Source organism: Chionomys nivalis, chromosome 3 (assembly GCF_950005125.1).
Source record: "Chionomys nivalis chromosome 3, mChiNiv1.1, whole genome shotgun sequence".
Classification (NCBI taxonomy): domain Eukaryota; kingdom Metazoa; phylum Chordata; class Mammalia; order Rodentia; family Cricetidae; genus Chionomys; species Chionomys nivalis.
The window spans coordinates 105,357,401-105,378,231 of record NC_080088.1 but is presented as its reverse complement, the minus strand read 5'-3'; the positions used below and the strand labels follow the sequence as shown (position 1 = coordinate 105,378,231).

Below are 20,831 nucleotides of genomic sequence, written 5' to 3'. Positions count from 1 at the left end.
ATGCCTGGACACACACATGCATATATGAACACATGGGCACACGCCCAAGGCAGGTTAGGGCAATATCTTTATAACTTTAAGCTCCTATGCATCCAGCTAAAGGCCTTGCCAGCCAAGGGCTGATGCAGGGGTACACACTCTCACCTGCTTGCCCAGCTCTGACCCTTTCAGGAAGTCATCCACAGATGTACCCCTCCTCTTGACCTCGGGGGAGGCATAGCCATCCTCCTCGTCTGAGTTGGCATATTGCCCAGCACTGCTTCGCTCTAGAAAGAGGCTCCTTTTCTCTAACTTGGAAAGAGAAAGGGACAAAGATGAGCAGGTATGTGGGGAAAGGCTGGATGGGGACCCAGGAGCACACACTGCTGTTAACCTCGGCCCCAAGTTCTAAGAAGGGCAAGGAGATCCCCAGAGGTACCCTGGAGAGGCCTTACACACAGTGAGCCCTGAGGACTCCCTCAGGGTAGATGCATAAAATATGCTGGACTGTGACCCCCTAAGCATGTGACTCCAGGCTGCTACTGGAAGATGGTTCCCATGAGGTCCAGGCTCCTGGGACCAGCTATTCCCTTCACCTTTCCTCCTCTTCATGAGACCTGGATCACTCTAAGCTTTATTCAGTGGAAAACTTCCTCCATCGCTCGCCTCACCTGGCTTAGAGTGACCATGGCATTGAAGCAGGAGCCCAGGAAGGATCTCTGACCCATCCTAGCAGCTACTGGACTCTTCTGGATCTGCTCTGGGGCTGCCCTGGGATCCTCTGTTCCTCAGCCATAAGTACCATCCAGTGATCGCAACACAGCTGCAGCCTCACTGAGCCTCAGCACAGAGGTCCCAAGCTCACAAGTTCATAAGTATCAGAAGCCGCTGTTCACAAATCAGATTTCACAGACAGGCTGACCCTCTGGTTTCCTAAAGGGTTCTGGGGCCCTGGGGTCAGGGTAGCCTTGTGCCCTCGTGGGGATACATGGGACTGAACTTATGTTAGAAACATCCTCCCAGGTCCCTGCAACTCCAGTGCTGACCCTTGGCCATGTATCCTTGCTCTCCTGACCTGGGCCCTGAGAGGAGGGTGCCCCAGCCTTGGCAGACATTTCCAGGGGTCACCATTCTGGAAAGGCCCACAGAACAACCCTACACCAAGAGGGTCCTGCCAGTATGTCCTGCTGCCTCCTTGGTGGAGAAACTCTAACTTGCCCCAAATATCTGGGAGAAATGGTAAGGTCCTGGGCCAGTTCAGTCCTGGGTTCTACCCGCCCCCCAGTAGTGGGGAAGGGGTACCCTATGGGTGACTTAGTAGGTGCATATCACTGTCCAAACCTCACCCAATCTCCACAGTCACAATAGCCCCTCCCCCACAACATACACACATATACTCAGGCAATGTATATGTATACGAAAGTTGCAATGAAAGAACAGGCCCTGTCCAGTTCAGGACAACAGTCCTAGGCTGAGGTCTAGAGTGCTCTCTGGTAGATCTGTCTCTACCTGCCGGGCAGAGGGACAGGCCATACCCCACCCCAAGAGCACAGGGTCCAACCTGCTAGGAAGACCCAACTTACCCTGCTGGTTTCAGCCACCCTCTGTGCAGCCTCACGGGCCATGGCCTTGGCAACGGTGGTGGACACAGGGGCTCCTTGTGGCTGAGGGAGGATCCGGCTGGGTGAGGGTGACCTTCTGCCTGGGCCAGCACTGTGCATGTCAGGTGGTTCCAACATGTGGCCATGTGCGGGGCCGGGTGGCCGGCTCTGCTCCCAGGACTCATCCACTTTGATGTGGGGACCCAGGTGTTGGTCTTTGGTATCCAGGTCACTTGCTAATGGCTTTGGTGGGGGAGCAGTCCTCGGGTGGGGGGCTGGAGGCACCAGGAGGTCAGGGGGGATGGCTGCGAGGGCAGAATCCATGGACTCTCCCTGTGCGGACAGGGTGCGCACACTCACGGCCTTGGCCTCCAGGCTCCGCAGCCGGACCAGCTCCACTGCCGTGCCGTCTGCTGTGGGGGCGATGACCTCAGCCACCTGCACACAGAGAAAGCCATGTCATAGGCTGTCAGCATGTGTTGACCCAGCAGTGGCCTCTCCAGACATCTGGCAGAAAAGAGCCAATATCTTGAGCCCAACATCTGGCTTGAGTCATTCATAGAGCTAACAAAACCAAAGAGTCTCTGGGAGCCCAGGACCCAGGAAGTTGTGAGATCAATGAAGCATGGCCTTCTTCTTCCATCTCTAGACCAGATGCAGGGTTCCACAGGGATCTGAAGGCGATCTTGCTTACTGCCGAGCTGTAGGGAGGGGATCGGGGGTGGCTTCCTGGATGTGCATGAAACCTGCCCTTAGGAATCATATAGCCTGTACCCAGAAAGCCTACAGCCTATGAGAGGTGAATCATGGGAGAAATGGCTGGGGCCCTCACACCCAAGTTAGGCAGCCCAATCTGTCACTGGGAGGAAGAGTGGGGTGGCAACAGTTGTGGGGATTTGAATAGGAATGGCCCCCACAGGTGCATATATCTGAATGCTTAGTCACCAGAGAGTGGCACTATCAGTGTGTGTGGCCCTGTTGGAGGAAGTGTGTCACTAAGGGTAAGTTTTGGGGTTTCAGATGCTCGAGTCATGTCCAATGTCTCTCTCTCTCTTCCTGTTTCCTACTGGTCCCAATGTAGAACTCTCAGTTACCTCTTCAGTACCATGCCTGTCCTCCAGGTGGGATAATAGACTAAACCTCTGAATGTAAGCAAGCCCAATTAAATGCTTTCCTTTATAAAAGTTGCCGTGGTCATGATATCTCTGCACAGCAATAAAAACCCTTTCTAAGACGGCAGTGAACAGATAAATAGCAGCTTTCCAGAGCCTTCCTCAGGTTAGAGTTTCTGCTTCATGTGCCAGGAAAGGGGTGGCAAGCTAAGATGGTGTGTTCTCCACTCGGGGACACCAGAGACACAGCTATTTCTCAGAGTCCAGGTCTGCTCCCCTGCAAAGGGAAGATTGCCTAGGTGGGTCTTAACTTGCTAACACATAGTCTGTGAAAACTGGCAAGCCTGGGGGTCTGATGCTTCTGAATTCAGTGTGGAATGGAGCAGGGCAGAGGTGAGGGAGGCAGAGAGGACACTGGACCCAGGTGGGCACCAAAACAGGGTGGGACTTCCTCACTCTCAGACCTGTGCAGACAGTCCCCAGAGTGAAGGCCCAGCTAGAAGAGCCTCAGATTCTCCCCTGAGAATCTGCCCCCTCCTCCCTCCCCAAGCCTACCCCTGTACAGTAGAGCCTCGCATCCCATGCTCACCCTCTGCCCTTTGGCATACACTCCATATCCTGTGACATTCGCCCCATTGGACAGCCCAGTGGGAGTCAGCGCAGGGGGCTTCCAGGAGACCTGAACAATGGCGGCTGTGGCCCCAGCTTGGACGGTGACATCTTGGGGTGGGGCTGGGGGGCCTGGAAGGAGAGAAGGGACAGATGCTGTCACAGAGCATGGTCCTTGGGCTCTGTCACACCTGGAAGAGGAGCCATCCATATGGTTGACAAGGAAGAGGAGAAAGGAACATAGAGGCAAGGATGTAAACAGTAGATTGTAGGTAGTGAAGGTGATCACTCAGCTCGATGCCCATGGAAGCTGTGCTGCTTCCCAGTTCAGGCATCTATTCGTCTGTATCTAGGGGAGGACCTCATTGTGCCTCTGAGAAGCCTGCCCTTGTGCTCCAATTGAATGGAGCTTCCTCTGCCAAGGGGCTTGGAAGCCAAGCAGCCTGGGATGGCTCCAGAGGAAAGATACCTTTGACACACCCCTCTTCCCTTTTCTTACTCTCTTACTCCTTCTCCTCCTGACTGTTGCCACCCCTCCTTCATGTTCATCATCAAACTCTAGAGACAGCAACGTTTGACCTCACACCACCCATCAGACTATTCTATGGAACTGGGAAAACACACTTCAAAAAGGCCCAGATATTGCAAGTGTCTAGACTGGTGGCTTCCTTGTGGACTGAAATCATGGAAACCATGCTCACTGGCTCTCAGGAAAAAAAAAATATGTCCAGAGCCACTAATTCAGGTCATAGGTAAGTACTGGCCAGATCTCCAAGTCATTTCAGTGTTTGTAAGGTATAGCCCATCTGCCCTCAGACACCAGGGACATAACATTTTTTACTCTAGACTTGGGGTGCAGTTTCTCACCTCTTCTTGACTGAGAGTCTGGATGGCTTCGTTTAGGAAGGAATGTACTCATGAGCTCAAGAGGAAGAAGGCCAAACATGTCACAAACCTGGCTAAGGCATCCCAGAGGAGGATAGCGCTCACCAGGGAATGTCCACATGCCAGCCACCCTGTGTACTTTGTTGCTATGTATTGTTTGGCCCTCACCAGAGTCATAGGACTTCTCCACATCATTTCATAATGATATTACAAATGGTGTCTCCAACATCATTTTGTAAATGAGGAAACCAAGGCTCAGAAAATCCGCTAGCTGCCTAGGGTTAGAAGCTGAATCCTTCCCTCCATAGCATGTACCTGTGCTATGTACCTACTGAAGCAAAGGTCTCAGAAATGCAGCCTGGATCAGAGTCCATTTTTCCCCAGTGGCTCATGAGTGACCTTTGTCTAAGGAAGGTGCATTCAGAATGAGCTTCAAAAGCCCTTCTTTGAGAAGTACTCTGATGGTAACAGTAGGAGTGACAGCTGACTCACCCCAGAGACAATGGCAGGTCAACCAAAGGTGGAACGGCATCAAAACAAATCACCCAGAACTCAGTTTCATAAGAGGATATACTTGAACAATGAGGGCTGGTGCGGGAGAATTGTCTGTATTCTGTCAATCATGTTATAAATAAACACTGATTGGCCAGGCAGGAAATATAGGCGGGAAAACCAGACAGGAAGTAGAAATGATGTAATGAGAACAGGAGAATTCTGGGAAGGAGGAAGTTGATTCCTGCCACTCCTGCCCAGACCACCAAAGCTGCAGGATGTGATCTGTCCCACTGAAAAAAGGTACTGAGCCACATGGCTAACATAGATCAGAAAAATGGGTTAATCAAGATGTGAACGTTAGCCAGTGAGAGGCTAGAGCTAATGGACCAATCAGCTTTATAACTTATAGAGATCTTTGTGTGATTTTCTTTGGGACTAAACAGTTGTGGGAACTGGGCAGGACAGAAACCCAAACAAACAGGCCAGGCCCGTTCATGTAACAGAAGGCAAATAATGAGTTACTTTAGATAAACTAAAGCATAATGAATTCTAAAGGAAACTCGTTGGGTTTCAAAGGAGACAGCAGGTGGAAACTAGGGCTGCAGAAAGGAAAACCAAAGTGCATTGTAAGTGGCATTTGCATTAGGAAACAGAGAGGGCACTTTCTAAAATTCTCCCAAGAAAGCATTATCTGAACGAAGAGAAGAGAAATGTATTTGGGGCTGTGAAGTGTCATGAGCTGTTTTAGCTTTAAAAAAAATGGTTCTGGAAGTAAGGTTGCCTTCCACTCTCTCAGATCCAAGCATGCTTGGCTCAACATCTCCCTAAAATTCCCCTGTGGATCAGGCTAACCTGGTCCCATAATAGGGAGAGAGAAAAACTGCTAATTGCTAAGGGATTAAAGGCACTGTGCCCTGTGAACAGGTGGAAGATAAACCATTTCCAGCAAAGCTTACTGTTTATCCTACACAATACAAATGTCCGAGGAGAAAAAGAGAGAGAAGCTGGGGGTGGGGCTCAAACAGAAAAATCTCAACCCAGAATTCCAGCCATCTGCCTCAGTTCCCCCAGTTGTTGGTTCGATGCTTGCGAGCTCTTTGTTCTTCCCTCAGTCCGGCTACTCCAGTCACCTCGGCTGGATGCCCTAAGTGTCCAGTTTGGCGATGTGTTTCTACAGGCTTGTGCTTCTCTCTATCTGCCGCCTACATACTTAACAAACTTGTTCAAAACTATGGTAACTGTTCTACAGACGGTATAGAACAGGCGTGTACAGCATTGCGAGATCAGAGTCTATGCAGAGTATATGAAAACTAAACCAAAAGAGAACAAGAGGAATTACATTGACATTTACAGCAGTTTATAGTATGTTGTGTATATGCACATCAAAATCATCTCTAAAAAGTAATACTGTGTGTTATTTCCCAAAAAAGTCAATTGTATAAAGAGAATGAAGTATAAAAACCTGTGTCTGGAAAGCACTGTGGTGTGTGTAGGGGGGTGACTGAGGTGGACTTGACCAGAACATATATGCATTTATGAAGGAGTAAATACTAAATATGTTTTTTAAAAATAGTTAAAAATTATTTGTCATAGCCAGAACCAGGAAACAACCTAAATGCCCCTCGACCAAAGAATGGATAAGGAAAATGTGGTACATTTACACAATGGAGTACTACACAGCAGAAAAAAATGATGACATCTTGAATTTTGCAGGCAAATGGATGGATCTAGAAAACATCATATTGAGTGAGGTAACCCAGACCCAGAAAGACAATTATCACATGTACTCACTCTTAGGTGGTTTTTAAACATAAAGCAAAGAAAGCCAGCCTACAAACAACAATCCCAGAGAATTTAGATAACAATGAGGACCCTAAAAGAGACATACATAGATCTAATATACATGGGAAGTAGAAAAAGACAAGATCTCCTGAGTAAATTGGGAGTATGGGGATCATGGGAGAGGATTGAAGGGGAGGGGAGAGGCAGAGAAAAATGTAGAGCTCAATAAAAATTAAAAAAAAAAGTTAAAAGAAGGAAGAGGTCAGGAACAACATAAAGAGCAGACAGGATAGGTGCAGAGAGCAAAAATGGAAACTTCAGTCTTATCAATGATGAAATGTAAAAGAGACATTCCGGGTAAAAAGCAAAGGCTATCAGACTATGGAAATTCAAATTGCATGCTACTTATAAGAGACAGGTTTAAAGTATAAGGACTCAGAGAATTTGAAAGTAAATGTTGGGAAATAGGATGTGTAAATTCTAGCTTATGAAACCTAACAACCATATGAACATCAGACAAAACAGACCTAAAAACCACCAGGGCCAGAGAGGATTACTGGTTATGAGAACATGTCATCGAGGAGAGCTCACACTTTCAAATACATATGGAACTGGTAGAGAGAGCCCAAAATACATAAAGCAAAAACCAAAGTGAGAAACAACTATTGCCTGTAACTGATGGGTCAGACGAGCAAAGCCCGGTGAGAACTCGGAGCCCCGAGGAAGCACTGCTAAGTCATCTGACTGTTGTCAGGGTTCCCCAGGGCTGCGGGAAATACACCAGGAATATTCACCAGGGCAGACAATATCCATACAGCCTTCAGCACCTCTGGATCACACAGGAAACTGTACCCAACCCTGAAGCAAATTGGAAACCAGTAATAGTAGCATGTTTTCTTTTCTTAACCATCGAATATTTGGACACTAAGCAGTCTATTCATAACCAGAGTTGTGAAGATTCTACCTGGAAAATCAGAATATACTTAACAATAGCGAAAAAGAACATGCTGAGAGCTGTGGGTTTGCATGTCTAAATATTTATATTAGAAAACAACGGTTTTCAATTAGTTATCGCAATTTTACCTCAGAAGCGTGAGCCAAAACAGAAGAGTGAGGTAAAGCCAAAAACCAATAAAAAAGGAGGACAAAGTGATATAAAGCCACGAAAAATAGAACTCAACCAAGCCAAAAACTTCAGCCTTGAATCCATCAGTGAAGTAACAAACGCAGTACAATTCTCACCACTAAAGTGAGACAGCATAAATTTTGAACAGGGATTCAAGACAGTTAAAAGATAATTTAGCTGAGCATGGTGGCACGCACCTTTAATCCCAGCACTAGAAAAGCAGAGGCAGATGGATCTCTGAGAGTTCCAGGTCAGCTAGCGCGATAGGGAAATTCCTTGAAATACCACACTTGGCCCATGAGGCCTCAACCCTACACAAAGAGCGACAGGTAACTAAGGAATGCCACAAGTGGGAGAAACAGTCTTCTCCAGGGAAGAGCACACCAGTTGGTTATCCAGTACCATACAAGTAGCATACAGACTGAGCAGGTTGTATTTAGGATGTGTGTGTAGGCATACATATATGCCTATATGTATCTCTTTGCGTGTATAACATGTAACATGTAATAGCAATTAATGGGAAATAGAGGCTATGAATTTGGAAAAGAGCAGGAAGGGATATATCAGTTGGTGTGGAGGGAGGACTAGATGACGTAATTGTATTATAAACTTAAAGGAAAAGATGTAGCTAACCCAAACTGACAAATGAGAAGACACAAAAGCTAAATAACCCTGTGTCTATTAACTACCTTAAACCTGAAACTTTCAACATTTCTTCAAAGAAAACCATTGGTCTGCGTGGCTTTCACTGCATCTATCAAATGTTAAAGAGAGCTAATGGTGATGCCACAAAAAAACAAACAAACAAACAAACAAAAAAAAAACCCTGCACAAGCACTCGCAGAAGACAGGATTCTCTAGTCACTGCGTGAACCCAGCAGAGGTCTGGTACCCAAACCAGAGGACATTACAAGAAGACTGTACATGAGCATCCTTCATGCACATAGATGGAAAACTCCCCAATGAGGCTGGAGAGGTGGCTCAGCAGTTAAGAGTACCCGCTGTTCTTCCAGAGGACATGAGTCCAGGTCCCAGCAACCACAGCAGGTAGGTTCTAGCTTCCGTGGCTAACTGCACACACGTGGCTCACATACCCATACAAACACACACATGTGTACATGTGCATGTGCTCACACACATACTCATAACTGAAAATAAATCACTTAAAAATAAGACTCACCCACCCATAAACACCAAATTGAACCCTAGAAGTATGAAATGACTGAATATTCAAAAGTAGCATCATCACCACATTAACTGAATAAAGAATGATCATAACTTGATAAATGGAGAGATTATCAAGATTGAAAATTTAATTCAATCTTGATAAAATTCTGGGAACACTGGGGATAGAAGGGAAATGTCAAACTCCAATGAAGAACAGTGTTCTACCTTCCTTTCTATGGTTGTGATAAACACTGACGAAAAAGACCAACTTGGATAAGGAACAGGTTTATTTGGCTTATACTTCTAGGTCTTGTCCCATCACTGAGGGACTTCATGGCAGGAACTCAAGCAGGAACTTGATGCAGAAGTCACAGAGCACAGAGGAACACTGATTACTGGCTGGTTCTCTGGCTCATATTCAACTAACTCTCTTACACAGCCTATGGCTACCCACCTAGGGAATGGTACCTCCTGCAGTGGGCTGGGTCCTCTTATACCAATTAACAACCAAGACAATCTCCCACAGACAAGCCCACAGACCAATGTGGTCTAAGCATCTCCTCAATGCTCTCCTCCCATATGAGTCTAGACTGTGTCAAGTTGACAGTTAAACCTAACTAGAGTTATGTGTAACTAGTTAGGGTTCCTGTGACCAATGGCTAACAAGAAACAATTCTACAGTTTTCTTCATCAGAGTCAAAAGCCAGCAACAAGGCAATGGTGGCCAGCAGGAATCATGAGCCAATGGCGATTCTTTTCTTTCTTTTTTTAAAAAATTTATTTCTTTATTTATTTATTAAAGATTTCTGCTTCCTCCCCGCCACCGCCTCCCATTTCCCTCCCACTCCCCCAGTCAAGTCCCCCTCCCTCGTCAGCCCTAAGAGCAATCAGGGTTCCCTGCCCTGTGGGAAATCCAAGGACCACCCACCTCCATCCAGGTCTATTAAGGTGAGCATCCAAACTGCCTAGGCTCCCACAAAACCAGTACGTGCAGTAGGATCAAACACCCATTGCCATTGTTCTTGAGTTCTCAGTAGTCCTCATTGTCTGCTATGTTCAGTGAGTCCGGTTTTATCCCATGCTTTTTCAGACCCAGTCCAGCTGGCCTTGGTGAGTTCCCAATAGATCATCCCCATTGTCTCAGTGTGTGGGTGCACCTTCTAGATCAGAACTCTGTTGCAATTAAAGGACCCATTGTAGTTGCATGGGAAGACACTAGCAGGGACAATGCCTTCTCTCACCAAGTTCTCCCTTTACTTGGAACTTATTTCACCCTCAATTCCAGAACATCCCTCCTAGGCAGGCTGCATAAATAGTCCCATGGTGACAGGGTCAATGGTCACTTCTTTACATCTTCCCTTAACCAGGGACCTGTACATGGGTGTGACCAAGTTTTTATGACATACTTTGGTTTCTTTCTCATCTTCTTCCTGAGGATGGTCACACTGGGCTGGCAGACACCATCCAGCCTTTTATTCTTCTCTCGGACATACAAACACCCTTGAGTGTATATATGCAAGTGTGTGCCCTGCACTTGTGTGGGCTGCCTCAGCCTTAGACACCTACTAGGATGCACATAGCAGCCACCAATATCACAAACACTCCAGGACACTGAAGTGACAACTCATTAATGTAAGGGCACAGGGTCCTGTCTATACCAGGAGACCTCCAGATGCCTGATGTGCCCTGTCCCCAAGTTACACTATCTCCAAGTTACAGCAAAGAAGGCAGAGGAGTCAGTTTTGCCCTGTGGTGGCATCAGCAGATAGCTTCATTTTTTTTGTACCGTTCATCAGTATTCATTTATAATCAAAATCAAGAGAGGACAGCAGTAGAAGCATGGGCTCTTACACTCATGATCCCTCTTGTGTTATCAGAGGAGGTATGAGGTGTAAGATGTGGCTTTCCAGTCCCAGAGGTGGCCCTGTTGCCCTCCTGTCTATTACAGGACAGCCCCTGACAGATCAAGTGCTAAGGACACATCCCCAGATGCTAAGGACACATCCTCGGATGCAAAGGACACATCCCCAGATGCTAGCCAAGAGCCAACTCTAAACCCATGAGCAGGTACCCATGCTCTGAACTTCCCATGGGGATCTGAAGGTTTTCAAGCATAACACAGACTCCTATGGTCACCTCCTCTTGCCTTTCCCTACCCGTGCAAAGTGTGCACTGGCATCCTTTCATTACAGAACCCCCCCTGAGGATATGGCTCACCTGCAGGCAGTGTGGAGAACTCCACACAGGCCTCCTTCTTCTCCCTCTGCTCCAGGGGCAGCTGCCAGGGCATCTGGTGGGGCTGGGCCAAGACCTTCACCTTGTAAGCCATATTAGGCCTGAGGTTGAAGAACTGATACTTGTACCTGGTGGCCTTCACGATGTCCAGTTCCTCCTCGTTGAGGAAGATGACATGGCTGTAATTGCTGTTGGTAGGCAGCCAGGAGAGCTGAGCAGAGATCTGTGTGATGTTGTCCACACGTAGCTGGGATGGCGCTACGACTACATCCTTGCCCACCAGCAGCGTGCACTGTAGCTCGTCCGAGTTGCCCCGGCTTGTGACGCACTGCACGGAGATGCGGTAGGTGCAGGCGGCTGTGTTAAGTTTTTCGATCAATGCCTTGGTTCTCCTACCCAGGGCGAGGCTCATGCGTGTCTCCTTGTCTACCAGCACGTTATAACTGCTCACGGTGCCCCAGCCGGGTGGTACAGCGGGGGGCTCCCAGCCCACGATGACACTTTTGGCAAGCTGTTTGATAAGGGTAATTTTCCTAGGGTAAGGCACAATGTCTTCTCCGATGTCATCGATGCTCATGTCCAGAGTCCCCCCACCATTGTCGGTGATGCCCGAGTCCACTTGAGTTGGGGAGTGAAGGTGAAGGATACTCTCACGCTCCAGGCTGATGCCAGAATGATTGAGAAAGTTCTGGTCCTGCTCACTCCCCAGAGTACCAGCCAGTCGTGACTCATTGTCTTGGATAAAATCCACAAAGTTGGAGGGCACCAAGCCCCTCTGCCCATCCAACAGCTCCCCTGTTGGATACAAGAACAGATATCACTCACCATCCCCCAGGGCCCTGGGCCCTACAGCACTGGCACAGCAAAGCATCTCAGGCAGTCACATGCTTATCCCCTCCATACCCTCTGTCTGCAATAACCTCAACCATCACCAAGTTTGAATTCCTCAGCCAGAGCTATGAGAATCTGTGTGTACACACCAAGCACGCGCTGGTAGCAGGGAAGCTGTTCAATAGGGATTAAAAGCTCATGTTGACTGAATGCCCAGCACTGGGAAAACCCCAGCACACAGTCAATAAATGTCAGGATAAACAAACATGTCAAATCCATGGCTTTGGGAGATGAACAAATGTCTTTTGTTTTTGATCATATGATCGATGGTGTGAATAGGGGTCTATTTACCCAGCTCCCTGCTGGGTAAATCATCAGAGCACCTATTATCCACCTGATGTGAGATTAAAAACACTGAATTGGTTGTCAAAGTGTCAGAGATAATCAGGCGATGTGGGATTTCCCTTCTGTATGCTGTGAATACCATTGGTTAATAAAGAAACTGGCTTGGCCTCATAGGGTAGAACAGAGCTAGGTGAGGAAAACTAAACTGAATGCTGGGAAAAAGAAAGCATGGAGCCACTGCTGGATACAGACATGCTGAAACTTTACTGGTAGGCCACGACCTCGTGGTGATGCACAGATTAATGGAGATGGGGTTAAACTAAGATGTAAAATGTAAGAGTTAGCAAGTAAGAAGCTAAGCTAATGGGCCAAGCAATGATTTAAATAATATGGTTTCTGTGTGATTATTTCAGGAGTCTGGGCAGCTGGAAGATGAACAAGGGACCTTCTTACAACAATCAGGGTTGTTATTAATTTGTGTGGCATAAGCCACAGGTGACTTTTTGTGGAGGGTGGCCTTTTTTATTCCGGAATTCAGTTGAATTCCGTGTGTGTGTGTGTGTGTGTGTGTGCTCTTGGATAAATGGGGCTCACATGGATGCTAGCAGTCAAAGGAGACTATGTAGAAGAGCTAAGGACTCCAGCACACATACACACACACACACATACACACACACAAAACCATTCTTCATAGCATACCTTCCAAGAGAGGCCATGTTGCCCCAGGAGACTGGGGCACCATGACCATTGGATTTTCCCCTACCCAGATCCCCCCTGCCTTAGAGGATCTTTGACATGGCCTGTAGAGGGCAAGTCAGCTACCTAATTAGGGTTTGTATTCTGTTCCCAACCTCTACTTAGGGTATAGTCTTGAGGCAGTCAATCCTTGGCACCAAAGACAGTCTGGTACATGGAAGTAATGATGGTAATGATATTGGTAATAATAATGATAATAATAATAGTGTTTGTGGTGGTGAGGATGGTTGTGGTGGTGGTAATACTAATAATACGGTAGTGATGGTGATATGGTAATATTGCTGATGATAATAATGGTGGTGCTGGCAATGATGAGAAGGATACTGGTGGTAATGATGATGGTGTTGATAATAATGGTCATGGTGACAATGGTGATTATGATAGTGGTGATGTTGATGGGGAGCATGATGGTGGTGGTACTGGAGACGGAGGTGATAAGGGTATTTATGATGGTGGGGATGATGATGACAGTATCTAACATTTACTGAGCTATAGTCATGTACAAGCCTATATTACAAGCACTTCCTAGCAGTCAATCCATCTTCCAGACAGAAAAGTGAGAGCTATCGCTGTTCTGCAATGGAAAAGATTGAGCCACAGAGAATAGAAGCAAGTCCCACTGTCATACAGCCTACCAAGACCTGAGTCTGGAACCCATTTGAGTGAGGCCCTTGGAACCTTTTAGTGGGCATAATGCATGATGGGAAAGTTTCAGGGACTTCAACCAGGTCATCTGGCAGTTGCACTGGGCATGCTGTTGACCCTAAGGTGAGATCTGCTGGGGCTGCACAGCCAGGGAGAGGGTTGTCCACTGACTTGGCCTCAGCTTATAATGTCACAGCAGCAATGCAGCCTCCTATAAGTGGGCATCCAGAAAGTAAGTTCTGGAGCTCCCATATACTCTGAGAAGCAACACAAGCTCACACAAGAGAAGACTAGCTCAACAAAAGTCCCTTCCACTCAGAAGACCAGAACAAGACAGGCTTTCCCACAGAGCAAAAGGGCCAGGGGATAGACAACTCCCATCTAGAATCAGAAAGCAGGGTCTGGAGAGACAGCTTGATGCTGAAGAGCATGAGCTGCTCATCCAGAGGACCTGGGTTTGATTCCTAGCACCCACTGTTGTGCTTTCCTGTCCCTTTAAGGGACAAGCCACGCCCACTCCCATTACCTCTGACCTGCCCGCTGCCATCTTGCCCCTTCCCTCTTTTGCTTCCTTGGCATGTGCACGCGTTCTCTCTCTCTCTCTCTCTCTTTCCTTTATCTCTTCTCTGTCTCTCTATCTCCTCTCTCTCTCTCTCTCCCTCCCTTCCTCAATAAAAGGCTTTATGCCTATCTTAGTGTTTATGTGTCTGTTACCAGCCACCACCAGCCGCGCAGCGTGTGCCCTCCCTCTGGTGGGAAACTGTAGCCGCTTGTCACCTGGCCCCGCCAGCCCGCCTCGGAGAACGTTTTAAGAATAACACCCACACCATGACTCAAAACCACCTGCAATTCTAGTTTCAGGGGATCTTATGTCCTCTTCAGGTCTCCACAGGCACTACACACATGTGGTGCACAGACATACATGCAGACCAAACATCTATATACATAAAATAAGAATAAAATAAAACCAGAAAGCTGATTGTGGGCAATAGCACCATTGTCAGGCTAAAAGGCAATGAAACTGAGGCCTTCTGGGTAGACAGAGTCCAGGTCCTTTCTGCAGATTCTAGAGGTGAGTAGGATGGGAAGGGGGTGTCAGGGTATGAGGCCTGGCCCCTGAGCTAACAAGAGTCTCGAGGCCTCTGAGAATGGGAAAATCACACTCAGTGAGGTCACGTCATGACTGCACCACAGAGGACAAAGATGGGCACTTTGGGGAACACAGTGGCCCTTAGTATTCACTAATCCTCTGTCCTCAGAATATGGAAAAGGTTTTTTTAAAATAAATAAGATTGGGGTCAAGATCATGATGGAGAAACCCACAGAGACAGCTGACCTGAGCTCATGGGAGCTCATGGACTCTAGACCTACAGCCAGGGAGCCTGCATGAGACCGACCTAGGCCCTCTGCATGTGGGTGACAGTGTGTAGTTTGGTCTGTTTGTGGGACCCCTAGCAGTGAGACCAGGATCTGTCCCTGTTACATGAGCCAGATTTTTGGAACCTATTCCCTATGGTGGGTTGCCTTGCTCAACCTTGATGTAGGAGAGAGAAGCTGGCCCTGCCTCAACTTGGTATGACAGGCATTGTTGACTCCCATGCGAGACCTTATGCTTTCTGAGAGTGGATGGTGGGGGTAGAAAGGAGGTGTGTGGAGGGAACTGGAGGAGATAAGGGAGGGGAAACTGTGGTTGGTATGTAAAATTAAAAATTAAAAAAATAGGTTTATTTGTATAGAACATGTACAGAGTCTACAGTCTGATTGTTGTTGGTAGGGATTTTCATTGTGTGTGTTAGAAGCCATCTAGGAAGGAGTCCCAGTGCGCAGGAGGTACCCAGGCTATGTGCAAACACCTCAGGATTTTAAAAGGGCCTCAAGCATCCTTGAGGTTGAATGTCGACCTGTTCCCCATGGATAATGAAAGGTGACAGCAAAGCATCTATCAGCGTCAGTGTCAGCCCGCAGCTGCCCAGGAGCTCTGCCAAGATGAACACTCAGGGCTCCCAAGTGCCAGCCATCTACTGCCACTAACACTCAGAAAACCAGCTCCACTGTCCTGGCAATCATCACAGAGGGAGACTGGGACCTCTGGGGATTGGGAGGGACAGAACAGAGAGCTAGCAGCCAGGAGCATGAGGGAACCCGGCGCATCTCCCAGAGTTCGGGCAGGCTGGTCTTCTGCCTAGAACAAGTCAGTGCCCACCAACCGCAGCACATCCACAGACCTTCATAGAATCCATCCTCATCCATGTCTCCATAGACGTAGAGGTACTTTCCTGCCGTGAGAGGCAGCTCTGCTTCCGGGTTCTCATTGGGCCCATCAAAGGGGTTGTAGCTGCGGGAAGAAGCAGTTTGCATGTTAGTGGCCCTGGCCATGGTCTGCCGGTATATGGTTCCTTATACCTGTTACATGTCAAATGGTGTCACAGCTCACTTAGTGAGATCCCATGTCTCCTCTCCAGCCTCCTCTGGTTGGCTCACACCAATGGTTAAAGGTAATTCTGAAGCCACAAGAGCTCTTTGAATCTGAGGACATCTTGTCCAGACATCTTGCTCCCATGTGTCTCTTTCACCTGAACTACACATTTCCAAATTAGTGAGCTACTATGAACAGAGTGAAGGCTGTTGCTTTTGTTTTTTGTGATTTATTTCTTTATGTGTATGTGTCTGGGTGTGTATATGTGCACATGTGTGTTCAGTATCTGTGGGAGCCAGAAGAGGGCACTGGATCCCTTTGAACTTGAGTTACAGGCAATTGTGAGCTGCCTTATGTGGTTACTTGGAACTGAACCTGTGTCTGCAGGGGGGGGCATTCAGTGCTCTTGACAGCTGAGCAGTCATCTCTCCAGTCCAATTATATTGCCTTTAAACAAAGATTAGCTAACTGAGGTAGCATTGCACATACTACTTACCATGTTTTTTCACCTTACTATGTAGGATTCCATATTTCTATCCCACCAAGTCTGCCCTTGCCTTTTTAGTTTAAGTATAGTAGCCCACTGTTGAAGTCACCAAACTTTATGGAACTGTTTTTCTAAAGTCAGATGTAGACACTGCTTCTACCTCCTGACTAACAATGCATTCAGTGTCCTGGCTAATGTCCTTATAACATATCTTTGAACACTTGCACAAGGAAAGACATTCTAAAAACTGCATTTGCTTGATCAATGGTATGTTCTACTGAAGACTTCTAAGATATGATGCCTGGGATTTGGGCAAGAGAGTAGAGGGGTAATTGGAGGCATCAGTGGAGGAGGCTCTGGGCACGATCTCCCCTGTAACATTCTGTTTGACACTTGTGTCCCCCATAAATATCTGCCACAAGTCTCAGCCTCTGACCTCTATGAATGTGGCCTCATTTGCCAAGAAGTTCCTACATGTATCACCCAGGTGAGAGGATATCACACTGGCCAGGGTGGACATTGATGCCTGAGACATGGGAACACACGTAGAAGAGGTGGCCATGGGAAGGGGGAGACAGAGCCTAGAGAGATACAGCAATAAACCAAGAGCCCTGGGGCCACCAGAACATGAGAAGGATCCAAGACCCTCGGTCAGAGTCTGCCTGGGCCATGGCCATAGGGTACCTTAATTCAGCTGCTGACCTCTGGAGCTGCGAGGGAGGCAAGCTCCTGGGAGCTCAGCTTGAGACACCGAATCAAGGCAGTCCCGAAGAATAAAGTGTGATCTCAACCTGTGCACTCCCTGCCTCTCACCTGCTTCTTCTGCCCCAGCACTCGGGGTGGAGGTGTGGCATCACATCCCTACCTGTAGCGGGCGACACACAGGTGCACCTTCCCCGAGCTGCTTTGCTTGGAGTTGTTAGAGTTCCGGTCATTGTCCATCTGTGAGGAGTGATTGTGGTTTACAGTTGGTGATACTAAAGGATACATGTCACACACACACACACACCCAGTGATACAACTCCTTCCCAGGAAATCTGCCTGTAGTCCTACTGGGCTTCACTAGGAAAGTAGCCCAGTCTGTGAAACTCTCATGTAATGGGAATCACCTCCATAGACCTTGCTGGAATCCTAGCTTGAACATCAGCAGGGACTTGGGTGCCCCCCTCCAATGCTGTAGCCTAAGACACCAGAATGTCATACCAAGTAGCTTGTGGAAGACAGAGGTGACCACACCTTCTGCTTTCAGAGGGCTCTTGCTATGGAAGACCCCATTTGTCATCTCCAGGGGCATTCAATAAAACATGGAGATCCACAAGAAAGGAAAAAGTAGGGATCCTCTGGATAAGTGTTTTGAAAATCCCCAGCTGTGGGATTCTCCACTGAGGCAATAAGCCAAATCCAGCCAAATTAATGAGACTGAATTTAATCTGAGCAAAGCAATTCCTGGGTGATTCTCAGGGTAAGAAAATAGGAGAGAAATCACGTGGCAAGGCTATGAGCCAGGTCTCAAATATCCTGTAAGTGTCTAGGTTCTCTGGGATTGTGATTTGTGAGCTGGTTTTCTTTGCTTTATGTTTAAAAACCACTTATGAGTGAATACATGTGATAATTGTCTTTCTGGGTCTGGGTTACCTCACTTGAGGGATGTTTTCTAGCTCCATCCATTTGCCTGCAAAATTCAAGAGAGAGCTAATCTACATGGGGAGTCGAAAAAGACAAGATCTCCTGAGTAAATTGGGAGCATGGGGACCTTGGGAGAGGGTTGAAGGGGAGAAGAGAGGCAGGGAGGGGAGTAGAGAAAAATGTAGAGATCGATAGAAATCAATTTTAAAAAAATATCCTGCATGTGTGGTCTTGAATGTCTCAGGGGGAGGAGCCACTGCTTGGTGGGCTTTCTCAGGGACAGGGTCTGGAGAGAGAGAGGTGGGGCTGAAGTAGAGCCTCCACCTAAACACCTCTCATTTCCCTCTTTCGCCCTGCAGTCTCAGGGTCTGCGGAACATAAGGAGACGGCCACCAGAGTCCATACACTGCAATAATCCCAGTAGCACGGTAGGTAGCCTTTCCTGGGAGGCCACGTGCCTCTGAGATAAGGACACTTGACTCAGTCTCAGATAAGAGGGAGACTGAGTCCCAGTGTCCTAGGGAAAGAAAGTTCCCCTCCCATCCCTTCTGTGTATGGAAGGCAGAGTAGTACTTCATGATGACGATTAGGCCATGCAGCTCCTTCCTGGGAGCTCTCCAGCACCACCCTGTGTGGCTTACACAGAGATTAGTGCTTTTCAAGGGACCAAAGTCACACCTATCCCTACCCCCACCACCTCCCAGCTCTCCTCAACCAAACACCTGGCTTCTCGGGCATATAGTAACACCAATGGCCAACCTTCCTGGCTCACAGCCCCTCCCTGCCCACATAGCCAGTTCTGCTGTCTGCAGAACCCTCACCAGGACTTGGTTGTCCAGATACTGATGGGGTGCTTGTCCTCCCACCATATGTATTCCCCCCATAATATCCAGGACCTTGGCCTGTAAGCCGTAGGTCCCTACTTCCTGACACATGGTGGTTCACTAGGGATGGATGTAGAAAATTAATGGAAATGAAGGAAGAGGGCATGGAAGGATGGAGGGGCGGGGCATAGACATCCTCCCAGATACACTCTGGAGCCGGCTAGGCGGGACTCACCTCGGACTCAAATCTGCATCTTGGGCTGCTGGATCGTAACAGGAAGGAGGGCTTCACACACGGAGGCTCCAGCTTGTCCCCAGACAACAGGATATAGTCCCCAATCACAGAGTAGTGTCCAGTGGGACCCTCGTGACCTGGCCAGGACCCAGGAGTGGATGGGGGAAGGAGACAGGCCATCAGCACAGCATGCTAGCTACTTGCCTTCCCTGAGCTTTCCTCTCTCTGGTGTCTGTGTGAGGACCACCCATGTCCTAGACTCCTCAGACTGGTTCACTGCAGCTCTGGACTGGATCATCATGGGTAGCATACAGGCTGACTGTATTGAAGGCTTGGCAGTCATATGTAATAGACAGCACAGGATGGCTGAACTGAGGGCTTGGTGGTGATGTGTGATAGGAGGAGACACAGCAAGGCCCAATTGGAGAGGGTGAGTGCATCCTGAACTGGGGGTCTTTCCCTTCTGTTGGCTTGAAATTGGTAGGCTGTGAGGCCCAGTAGTCCCTCGGCCTTTCTGACTTGGATAGGAAAGAACATGCAAGAACAGAGTCTGCCCATAGAGCTGGGCTCTGTAATATGGAAAGGCAGAGTCTGGACTTTCTGTGACATCACCAAAGGTACCTGAGTGGAGCTGTACCTGAAGCTACACTCTAGCTCTTCCCCTCTTGGGTGGCAATGACCTCCCTGTTCATACCGGTTTACATTGAAGTCTGTTTTCACTTTGACAAAAAAGAAAAGAAAAAAGAAAGAAAAAGAAAAGACAAGAAAAGAAAATTGTCCAATTACCAAGTTTCTGGCTAGAAATTATTTAATAGGAGGCTTCTCAGTACCAAAGCAGGTCCCTGAACACTATCCTCACAGTTACTGAGTTACTGTGTTACTGAGGCCAGATCTGCAGCACATGACCCAGGATGGCCTGATCTAAACCCCAAAGCCACATTCTTTTACATCAGGATCCAAATATGAATTAGGGCAGGGTCTTTCCTGGCACCCTCTGCAGCCTTCAGGTCCACATGTCTCTTGCCTGGGGCATCCAGCCACTTCCTGAACTGCCCCATCAAGAGGTCATCTCATTGAGGGACAGGAGACCAAGACTAAGTCAGGAAATAAAAAAGTAGCTAAAACTAATGCAATTAGCGACCTAGCAAATGCATTAAATAAAGAGGAAAACCCTGCTGCCTCCTCCAGTGTGGAAGAACCTGGAGTGCCTTATTCAAAAGAAAATAATAATAGTCTAAATAATCAAAATAATAAAATAAACAGCAGAAGATATAGACCACACTTTCCAGTCACACGTGGACTCTGCTGATGTCAGAGTCCTAGAAGCAGAGAGGAGGAAGTGGTGGCCAGCTGGGCAAGGGAGTGGGAAGGTGTGGAAGCATTAGCAGCGAGGTCCTGGGCTCCAAGGGGAATAGGTTTAGGCCCTGGTATTCAATGCTGCATCTAGAGTGAGTCCATCATGCTATGTTGCTCCCATGCACAGCTAGGAAGCTTATGTCCTGGGTCCCATCACATGAGCACATCTCTAAGGGACTATTGGTTGGTAAGCCAACAAGTTTAAATAGAGCTATTTAGAAGAGCAGGGGACGATTACAAGCAGTTATGCCACAGAAGAAAACGCAATATATAACTACCTACATAACCCTTACGGGCTGGGAGCCTCATAAGCCCCTCC

At 47.8% G+C, this 20,831-nt stretch overlaps 1 protein-coding gene across 9 annotated transcripts in view; it reads right to left on the bottom strand.

Annotated features, from left to right (window-relative positions):
• Rimbp2 (RIMS binding protein 2) overlaps positions 1–20,831 on the bottom strand; it is a 194,644-nt gene that overhangs the window by 28,068 nt on the left and 145,745 nt on the right. For all 9 annotated transcript variants that reach the window (XM_057763612.1, XM_057763618.1, XM_057763614.1 and 6 more), the window contains 7 exons: positions 19,157–19,293; positions 17,337–17,413; positions 15,794–15,903; positions 10,974–11,786; positions 3,282–3,433; positions 1,563–2,018; positions 145–291 (listed from right to left, as the gene is read on the bottom strand). In XM_057763612.1, coding sequence (XP_057619595.1) covers positions 145–291; positions 1,563–2,018; positions 3,282–3,433; positions 10,974–11,786; positions 15,794–15,903; positions 17,337–17,413; positions 19,157–19,293 — 1,892 coding nt within the window. The remainder of the gene's footprint in view (positions 1–144; positions 292–1,562; positions 2,019–3,281; positions 3,434–10,973; positions 11,787–15,793; positions 15,904–17,336; positions 17,414–19,156; positions 19,294–20,831) is intronic.